Source organism: Chroicocephalus ridibundus, chromosome 22 (genome assembly GCF_963924245.1).
Source record: "Chroicocephalus ridibundus chromosome 22, bChrRid1.1, whole genome shotgun sequence".
Classification (NCBI taxonomy): Eukaryota; Metazoa; Chordata; class Aves; order Charadriiformes; family Laridae; genus Chroicocephalus; species Chroicocephalus ridibundus.
In genome coordinates, this window is record NC_086305.1 from 4,862,927 (window position 1) to 4,873,026 (window position 10,100).

Sequence of the window (10,100 nt, forward strand, 5' to 3'; positions counted from 1 at the left end):
TTTCTCTGTTTCCGCCCATCCAGAACCAATACACAAACTTTTGAACATTCTCACAGAAACCAGAGTGTTCAGGACGGCGGCTGGGGGTGGTGGCCCAGGGCTCACCAGGGGAGCTGCCAGCTCAGGCCCATGTGATGCAGCTAAGCTTTGCTGTATTTTAATTCCAGTTCCATTTAAATTCCTTTCATGCAAGCCTCAGAACCAAAGGAAGCCTCAGAACCAAAGATATTTTAGATGGAAGTCAGACTGAAATTAGTCTATCTCCCTGAAAGTTGTGGGCCTTTGAAAGCAAACGCCAAAGCAAATATTTGAAATGATGTCGTAAACTATTAAAACAGACACCACAGATAAGTGTGTTTAGACATTCAGATGTGTGTTTAGAGGCGTGGCATTACGGAATAGCTAATTCCACAAATCACCATAGTCAGTATAAGCCACCTGCACGCCAACATTGTAAAATAACACCAAATTTAAGAAAAAAACCCAAACCAACCCTACCTTCCTTTACATTTAAAGTTGCACCAAGCAAACCCACTGTTCCTTCATTTCTTTTGCTACTGCAGTGCTAGTCGGCGAGTAAACCGAACCGGACATTGTGACACAAAGAAGCGTGTCAAACTCAGTTGAATTTCACTGCAGCAAAGAACCCTGGTCCCTTAAGGCAGCAAAACTCAGGTGGGGGGGGGGGGAGGGGGGGGTGCAGGGGGGGAAAGATGTTGATCCATAACTGCAACTCTCCAGAATTGTTTCCAGGCAGAGCATAAAGGATGAGGGACTAGCACTGTTTGGGGAATCGACAACAAAAATTACTGGGTCTGTGGCTCTGCAGGAGATGGCTTTCACTGGCTGCCAGACCCATCTACAGCACTGCAGCTGGTGACATCTGTAGCTGCTTTCTAAGCCCAGTAGACATTATTTAAAACATCACTCTTCAATAGATTTCTCATCTCAAGTGGTTTTTATCTGCTTGTAAAATAGAGATTTTAAAGAGAGCAACTGCTGAAGGGGTGGAAATCCTGAAGGAGAGATTTGGACACAAAGCCTAGGAGACTGTCAGGGTCGCTCGACACAGAGCGTGGGAAGCGCCTGGGGCAGAAGCTCCAGCCACTCAGAGTTTCGCCAGCTTCCCCTGTGTTGTCCACCATGGTTCCCTCCCTTGAAACAAGGCTGCTCTCCCAAGGGCCAAGAAACAATGATTCTTCAGTTGTCTTAAATTTAGTTGCGCAGACTTCCCTAAACAGACCCTGCACTTATCCCAGTAGGGTTTTTTTCTTTTCCTCCAGCAATTGCTTCAGAGGGCATGAGGAAAGCAGAAGAGAAAATGAAGGAGGTAGCAGTGTGGTCCCCAGCTCCCTGCAGGGGACTGGGAGCCAAACACTTCAGGCCCGATTCTGATCCCGCTTCGAACTTACTGTGTGGCCTCTAAGAACTTACACAACCGATAGTTTGGTATTACTTTACTTAAATGTTAGTCCATGTCTGAGGCTTTAAAGTAGAGAAGGGTTTCCAAAAGTAATTTCTAACTTGGGCATCTGGGCTTCATTTTTAAAATGCACTTGGGATTTGGACCCTTTAGACTCACCAAAAGTCTAAAGGATTTAAGCTGTAAATCATTTTTGAAAACAGGATCTGGTCACCTAAGTCACTGAGTGCCATAAGACCCCTGGAAAGCAGTGACCTTCTCCGGGGTCCCAGGGGGAATGGAAACACTCATCGTTTCCTCGCTCTGCCCTTCCTTTCTCTTCACAGGGCTGCATGAGACAGGATTAACCATGCACACATCAACTCCTTCCAATTCTTTCTGTTCCCATTATAAGCACAGTAATCGATCACATACAGCCCTGGGCTGGCAGGCTGAACAGAAGTCTCTGGATCTGGTAGACTGTCATCCCATCTTTTTCAAGAAACAGCTTTCATCCCCAATAGTCATAGAGATTTGAGGTGTTTTATCTGAGGGCTGATGGACTCAAAGAGAGGAGCACGGTGAAATTACTTATGGGTCATACTGGGGGAGACACAGGGTGTCCTCACCCTGTGAGTGAGCCGATGGCTGCTTTTGGTAGCTGGTTTTGAGAAGACCAAACCCGCAGCACACTTGCCGTCCATCTTTTCCAAATCCACCGTAGCAGGAGGGAGTGGCCACGCACGTTTGAATTCCAAGAGCAGATTCCGCCAGCCCCACGGCCCTGCCCCTGGCAGCTCGACGGCCAGGCTCTATGTTCCAGCTCCAGCCCAAACACAGCACATTTGACTGTCTGGGCTGAAAGCGCGGCACTCCATCCCATTCAAGCAGCATTCCCCAGCAAGTGCCGGAGGACTCTGGCACAGCCAAGGCTTCGCGCGTGTATCACGTTCTGCTCTGATTCTGCCCACTGACACAGGAACACTTTCCAAGAACTACAGCCAGGGAGACTTAAAATAACCCTGAATCAGTGCCGGGGCCAGGAACCATCTTGAGAGCATGCAAACACAGCTGAGCTCCAGCACAAGCCTCAGGATTTTCTAGCTGAGCCCTGTCTCCCTCCTCAGGTGGAAAATGCTCACGGGTCCGGCTCTCACACCAATTTGTCTACAGATGAGACCACAAGCCACAGCTATGCTGCACAACAAGGGACTGAGTGTGACACCTTCCCGTTAGCAACAATCATCACGCAAAAGCGGCCGTCAGAAGCAATAACCTTTCAATACAGCCCAATGCATTGGCAGGTAGCAGGGAGGCGAAGGTGACTCCAGGGTCAAAACCTGAGCTGACAGCATCCCCACTAGCCATGGTGGAAAGCCCAGACACAGCCATCCCTCCCACAAACAGCCAGGGTGTTGATGGCTCTTCACAGTCCTGGCCGGTGAGCCCTAAGGTGCTGCGATCCCCTCGCAGAGCTCAGTGCACAGCTCTCTGCTCCCATGGGAGGCTGCTTGGTTGTCCCCTGTGGCATGAGCTTTCCTCCTACCGTGGGTCTGCAGAGCAGACTCCTTCCTGAGCTCAAGGAAAGGTAATTCTGTAAGCAGGTCTCTATGCGCTATGATAATAACCCAAGTTCTGCTTTGTAAAATAGAAAAGAACATGAAACATACCCTCGCAAAGTGTCTTGGCCTCTTCTTCTCACTCTGTTTGCTGGCTGTCTTTCCTCGTAGCCTGCAAATCTGTCTGTCTGCAAGTCCCCTTCATATTGACCCTGGGCTTGTTCCACATACATAACTGCTGTACATCCCAGCATGAACCTGGCCAGCCATAATACCCCCATGATGGCACGGATTCCTCAATTCCCCCGGCTGTCCCGAAAGCTTCTTCCAGCTGGAGGGTCCCTGCTGCCTTGGTGGAGGATGGTTTTTGGCAGCAGCCCCTGGGTGCCGAGGTGCCGTCCTGCCGTTCTCTTTCTAGAAGCAAAAACAGAGGAAAGAAAGAGAGACACACAAGGTTCTTAAGGGCTTTTGCATTTTTAAAATGATTGATCCCCCCAGGCAGCCCCTCCCCAGAGTTAATACAGTGGGGTCAGACAGTCCCACCGAGTTTGGCTCCTTGTACATGGCGCCAACACATTCACAGCATCATTCCCTACCACAGCATTGCCAAACCTCTCTTTCCCAAGAGCTGGGAACCAAGAGAAAAATCTCCAAAAGTCATGGTTCTGCCCTTGGTGGTGGGTTATGGCACTGCCCTGGCGTAGTGCCTTGGTTCAGAGGAGGAATGGGAGATAAAGGACTATGAAGCAAGAGGAGAACTTCAAGAAAGAGCAGATCCTATTTATGGACCGTCTTCCCGGGTCCCACAGCTCTGGTTTACTGCATCATACTCCAGACAGGCCATGGCATGGAGAAAGGTTGCTGGAGAACAACCTCCCAGATAACCGGGAATTCTGAGGGCAGCGGTCTGCTGGCAAACCCATCAGAGGGACCCTTTTGCCGAGGCAGGCAAAAGGGTCATCGTGGCCTGGCGTGAGATGGAGGACTGTGAGCTGGGGCTAGAGCATGAAGACATGGTACACTAAGCCAAGCCTGGTTTCCACAGAGGGTGAAGGGAGGGAGGAGAAGGTGGAGGGATGCAGAAGAGCTCCTGAGCTGCGACAGCCAGCCAACCATGAGAGGCCATGGGGAAGGAGATGATATGGGGTCCAAAGCCCCTGCACAGGGGTGGGAGTGGGCCAATGGAGTCAGCAAGGAGACCCCTCACACTCTTGGTTGTGGACAGATCTTGGGGCAAGCACAACATGGCCAGCTCCCCAGGGCTGGGGCCAGCAACCGAGCCTATGAGATGGCCATAGCCGGGAAGTGGCCAGATGCAGAGCTTGGCCCTGAATCACACCAGGGCAGGTCCTCATCCCCCGGAGAGAGTCCATCCTGATGAACACAGACCCTTCCTGAGGGAAAAAGGCACAAGCCCGGCTTCCCACGGGGGTGGGCAACATGGCGGAGGGGTCCCACGGGCCCAGGGCGAGCAGAGCCAAGGGGCAGAGCCCAGGGGGGAGCGGGGGATCAGCCCGTGCTGTGGGCCCTGAGGGGAGACAGAGCCCATGGCCACCTCTGGAGTGACTTTATTTTAGTCCTTACAGGACTGAGAGGCTTTGGGGGCAAAGGAGAACAGCCCTGGGCAAGCGGTATGGACCCTGGCCCAGCAGAGACCCCCCCGGAGCCGGGCGGCCATCCCTTGAGCCCCCGCTGTGAGGAGGCAGACGGCCTCGGGCCCGGCCTGAGGGGTGCCGGGAGCAGGCAGGGCTGCGAGGCCGGGAGAGCAGGGAGGTGAGGAGAAACCCCGATGAAAAGGCTCTGTAAAACACATGGTGCTCCACAGACTCTACCCCTTCCTCCCCCACAACCCCATCTTCCCCCCCATTCCCCAAATACCAGCCCAGCACGTGAAAATGGGGAACCCTTCCTCCCTCCTCCTGGCCGGCGGAGGGGCAGGAAGCAGCATCTCTCACCTCGGGCCCCCAAAAGTTTGTTCCTTCAGGAAGGAGGGAAATCCTCACGGGTCTCCCCTTCCCAGAGTGGAAATATTCGGCTGCTTTCTGCGGGCGGCTCGGCGCCCGCTCCTGCGGGGAGGGACGGGGCCCCCGAGCCTCCCCTTACTGTCCCCCTTGCTTTCCCACAGCAGTTCCAGCCCAGCCCCAAAGCAGGCAAAAAAAAAAAAAAAAAAGTCAGCCCAGACAAGGCAGAAAATGTGTCTGAACCAAAGAAGAAAAAATAATATTTTAAAAAATAAACCCCCAAACTAAAAAACACATCTCACAGCGTCCCGGCTGGGAATCTCTGAGCTCTCGAGGGCATGCATTTTTCAGGCTCTAATATTTCAAACGCGGGGAATGAGAAAGACAAGAGTGGGAAGGGAAAAGGCAGGGCTGGGAGCAGAGGCAGAGACAAAGAAACTGCCCTCCCTGCAGCCCGGAGAGCTCTGGGGCTCCCGACACACGCCTGGCCGCCGAGGGCTGGGATACGATTCTCGCCCGCCAGACAAAAGGGAGAGGGTTTCCTCCGCTCCCACAGCTCCCGAGCTGGAGCACGGATGGAGGGGGGGGATAAAAAAAATAAAAAGAAGTAGTCACGAAAAGCCCAAAGTTTTGCACTTCGGGAGATTTCCAGCCTTGGTGCAGAAATTTAAATTGAAGAAAGTCCAGATGCACCCATTTCCTTGCAGAGAAATCAGGAGCATGACAAATGATCGATACACAGGCACGTACTCTGAGAGCGTTCACACGCGTCTTACTAAGAGAGTATGGAAAAGTCATTTACACCATCAGAAGAGCGGGTTGTTTTTTTTTTAAAAAAAAAAAGCCTTAAAAATCTATTTTCAGCTCTGAGAAATTCCACCAAACACCGCTTGTAAGAAATACACTGACAAAGCAAAGAGAGAATCAATCACTAAATCAGATTTTAAACTGATTTGCAAGTTTGGAGGGAATCAGGAAAGACGTTTCAAACCCATGCCTTGGAGTGTGCAAATTAAAATCAATCAATTAAAAAAAATGTGCAAAACACAATAAAATACAATTAGGCAGACAAACAATCAGGCAGATAAAGAGAAAGAAATCAGCTCTTAGCTATGCAGCTCTGGATTTAGTCTGAAACTGTTTAAATACCTTTACGTCCTGGAACTGGTGATGTGCCCAGAGCTCCTTTGTTTAGTGGAGATCTGGGCAGAAAAGAAGGGAATAAAACCCTCACTCTTGAAGGAGAGAAGAAAAGGTACAGCCTCATCCAAATTGGACAGGGGGAGGGCCTTGTGGCGGGGAAAGGGGTGCAGGAGGAGTGGGAGTAGCGAGAGGACAACCCTACCGCATTCTTCAGCCAAAAGTTTATAACTTCAAGGAGGGGCTGGGGGAGAGGTTGGGTTTTAGCAAGAGACATCTGAATGCAGACATGATTATCACCTAGCCATTCCTTCCCAGCCGAGGACTCGTTTGGTTCGGTTAATTAGGGACCGTTTTCCGTTCAGCTGGATGCGGTGAGGGCTTGTCCCAAATTTAGGCTGGAGCTGCGGGAGGCAGGAGGGCATTAGTAACAGTGGCTTCACATCAAAAGAGTTGGTGAAAAATAATTCGGTTTCAATTTGGGACTTATTCTTCTTTTTTTTAAAAGAAAAAAATGATGGTGTGTTAACAGAAGGGGGAAGAAAAAAAAAAAAAGAGATTTCAAGTAAAAGTCACTTCTCTTGCTGATCATTTTCCTGTACTTAGTGCAACTAATGTGAAACAATTAAGGAAAGACAGATGGCTTGAAGGATAGGTGACCCAGCCCAGGACCTTCATGCTCAAAAGTTACCTCAGCTCCAGAAGAGAAAGTTTTGGAAGTTAAAAGCAAAAAATACATATATTTAAAAAAAAAAGTACGTTGGTGATATTAAGCATTTCTTCCAAGGGAGAACTTTGCCTGAATGCCAGCTCTGAGTCTAATTCCACTCTTTTGTACCGTGAAAAAAAAAAAAATTTTCCTCTTACTTTAGGAATCATTACTGATGGCTTTTCTTTAAATAAGATATAATAAAGTGCACATGGCCCTCCCTCCTCTGAGCTCCCTCTGCTCTGTGCCTCTGCACACCCGCAGCTCTTCCAGGAGGTGGAAGTCCCCCAGCGTGGACAGACGGAGGTGCCAGAATTCTCCCCAGAAAGCCCAAAATCAAGCTGCTTTTCAGGTCAAAGAGGTAGAGAGAAGTTTCTGCACCAAACGGAACCCAAACGGCTGTGCACGACGCACCGGGTGAGGCGAACGCCTCCCGATTATCCCACCATCTGGCTCAGAGCTCCGTTACCTCTTTACACCCGGCGGATGAGGGTTCAAATGCAGCTATCGGATCGGTTCACAGAGGTGCAGAAATTCCAGGGCAAGCCCCAGGCTGGCAGGGAGACTGTCATCCCTTCTCCTCCTGCCGCTCTTTGAAATGTCCTCGCTGCCTGCTTTGTTCTTTTCGCTCTTCCTAATCAACCCCCTACCAGCTTTATAGAAGTCAGAATGATGCTCAGCCTAATTAACAGCAAACTTGTGGAGACTAACAGGGAAAAGGCAGAGCTCGTTTTCACAGGCAGCCAATAATGGAGCGTTGCAAGGAATGCAGCTCTGTCAACACGTCTGCAGCGCTCCGTGGAGCTCAACGAGATACAAAAACTATTTCCTGGGCCTGATCCTGCCATATCTACTTCAGTTTAAAGTAAATGTGGACTTCACCTGGTCGAGAAGGGCAGAAGCGGGGCATCGCACAGAGCGGAACAGCAGCGAAAGCTCAAGAAACTACATTTTCCTCCCTCTCACGGGCACAGCAAGTTGGTGACAACTGCTGAGGCAAAAGATTCCCTTTCCAATCTAGTCCAGTTTAGTCCTTGCTCAGTCCTATACTGTGATCCTCCCATCGTTTATGTGGATAGCTAAAGGTATTCTGACACCTAAAAATGCACGCAGGGTCTTGGTTATATTTGCAGAAACTCCCAGAAATCCATCTGCAACTTTTGACCACCAAATATTAAAAAAAAACCAAAAAAACAACAGACTTTCAAGTGTCCAAAGCAGGTGGTGTTACATAAATGAAGAAGTTTTCTTCTTTCTTTTCCAGGTGCTAAGTTAACCACAGATCTTTACTTTTGGAAAGCATTTGAAATGCCAGTTAGATTTTATTCGGGTGTGCAGTCTAGGGTATCTGGGCTAGTGAAGACTGTTCTTTGTGCTTGGAATAGATGCTATCCTGTGTCTCACCTCTGGCATGATCCTGCTCAATCCGCTTCCTCTGTTAATTCACACGTAACTGATCTCAGAGAACACACTTCATTACCATTCCCCGGGTGCGTTTGCTCTCCTCTCTGCAGGCTCTCGACGCGGGCTGCGGTGGGACACAGCCCTACAAGTGACTGCCACGCGAGGGAAATACACTCCTCTTTTTTCTGCATTCCACTCTGGAGGGTTAAGAAGCATTTTAATCCCTCCAACATATGCAAACCTCTATGAACACAATGCTTTTAGCTCCCTCCCTGATTTTCTAGAGCAGGGCTTGTCAGCACAGCTGCATGTGATTAGGGCATAGCAAGCCCCAGGATTCAGGCATCCCAGCAAGATCTCCTTCAAAGTCTCATTCAAACCTCCAACCAGCTCTTTATTTCCCTGCCATCAAATGCTTGTTGCTGGCCACAGGGAGTTACAAACACTTGTATACGTTTGTCTAGTTCCCCATCTGTTTTCCCCCTGGGTGGCTGGGTGTTTTGGCGTTGCTTTTGTGCAGTAATACATTCACCCCAATCGTTCCTGGCTCTACCAGGTCCCAGGCACTGTGGAGAAGGCAACTGGATCTGTTGGAGTGGGGCTGGAGGAGGCCCCGGAGATGCTAGGAGGACAGGCTGAGAGAGGTGGGGGGGTTCAGCCTGGAGAAGAGAAGGCTCCGGGGAGACCTTCCAGCCCCTTCCCGTCCCTAAAGGGGCTCCAGGAAAGCTGGGGAGGGACTCTGGAGCAGGGAGGGGAGCCATAGGACGAGGGGGAATGGTTTTAAACTGGAAGAGGGGAGACTGAGATGAGATGTGAGGAAGAAATTGTTTGCTGTGAGGGTGGTGAGCCCCTGGCCCAGGTTGCCCAGAGAAGCTGTGGCTGCCCCATCCCTGGAGGGGTTCAAGGCCAGGTTGGATGGGACTTGGAGCAACCTGGGCTGGTGGGAGGTGTCCCTGCCCAGGGCAGGGGGTGGCACTGGGTGGCCTTTAAGGTCCCTTCCCACCCAAACCAGTCTGTGATTCTATGAATACCCAAAGCTGGTAACCTACCTCTGCTGTTTGCATCCACTGTAACTTCATGGCAGACGTCAAGCTGGGGATGGGAGAAAGAGTTGGAGGAAAGTCTTCTTTGTTTCAAGCAATACCGGGGTGCGCATCAGCCCCCTCTGAAACAAGAGGTGGTGGAACATTTGATGTTTGTCAGCTGGATTGTTCCCTGGTCCAGAACACTCTGCAAGGGAAAAGCTCAGAAGAGTGAGGAGCAGCAGGACAGCTAAATGCACTCCCAAGCAGCCCACACAAAATTACCCTAAATAAAAACCAGCTGCCCCTCTGCAGTATTTAAGAGTCAAATGGAGAATCCCTGTTTGTAGGAATAACAGGCAGATAAGTATCAATCACACAACAGATCCAGCTGGAGCAAAGTTTGCTATAGGACAGGAACAGTAACCACTATTTTAACTAACGCTGCCTAACTAACAAACATAATTAAGTTAGGGAAATTTCCTTAGCTTGGCCATTGTGCCTTCCAAATTATAACCCACTGAAAACTCCAAGGGCCCAAACTTTTTTGCAAGCGGGCGATCTGCTGTAAAATTAATATCCTAGAAAATAATCAGTTGCCAGCCTCTCAAAATTAGCAAATATTTTTTCATGCCAACTGCGCCGCATTTAAGATCCCTGCCTGTAAAGGAGGATAACGCCTCGCCTTAGTTCACAGGGCTGTCATGAAGATAAACTACTTGTGAAGTGTTTCAGTTCTAACATGTGAAGCAGAGTGGAAAATGCTTGTAATTAATTATTATTATTAATTATGTGCTTAGAATAGAGCTGTACATTTTTTTTTGCTGCACTGGACAAACTGAATAATACAGGAAGAGAAAGGAAGACCCATTTAGGGGTGGTTTGATGAACATTTTAGCTTGA

At 49.7% G+C, this 10,100-nt stretch overlaps 1 protein-coding gene across 1 annotated transcript in view; it reads right to left on the reverse strand.

Annotated features, from left to right (window-relative positions):
• FBN3 (fibrillin 3) overlaps positions 1 to 3,242 on the reverse strand; it is a 112,424-nt gene extending 109,182 nt beyond the window's left edge. The window contains exon 1 of the mRNA XM_063358159.1: positions 3,073 to 3,242. Within this exon, the coding sequence (XP_063214229.1) occupies positions 3,073 to 3,242 (170 nt within the window). The remainder of the gene's footprint in view (positions 1 to 3,072) is intronic.
• Between the last annotated feature and the right edge of the window lie 6,858 nt (positions 3,243 to 10,100).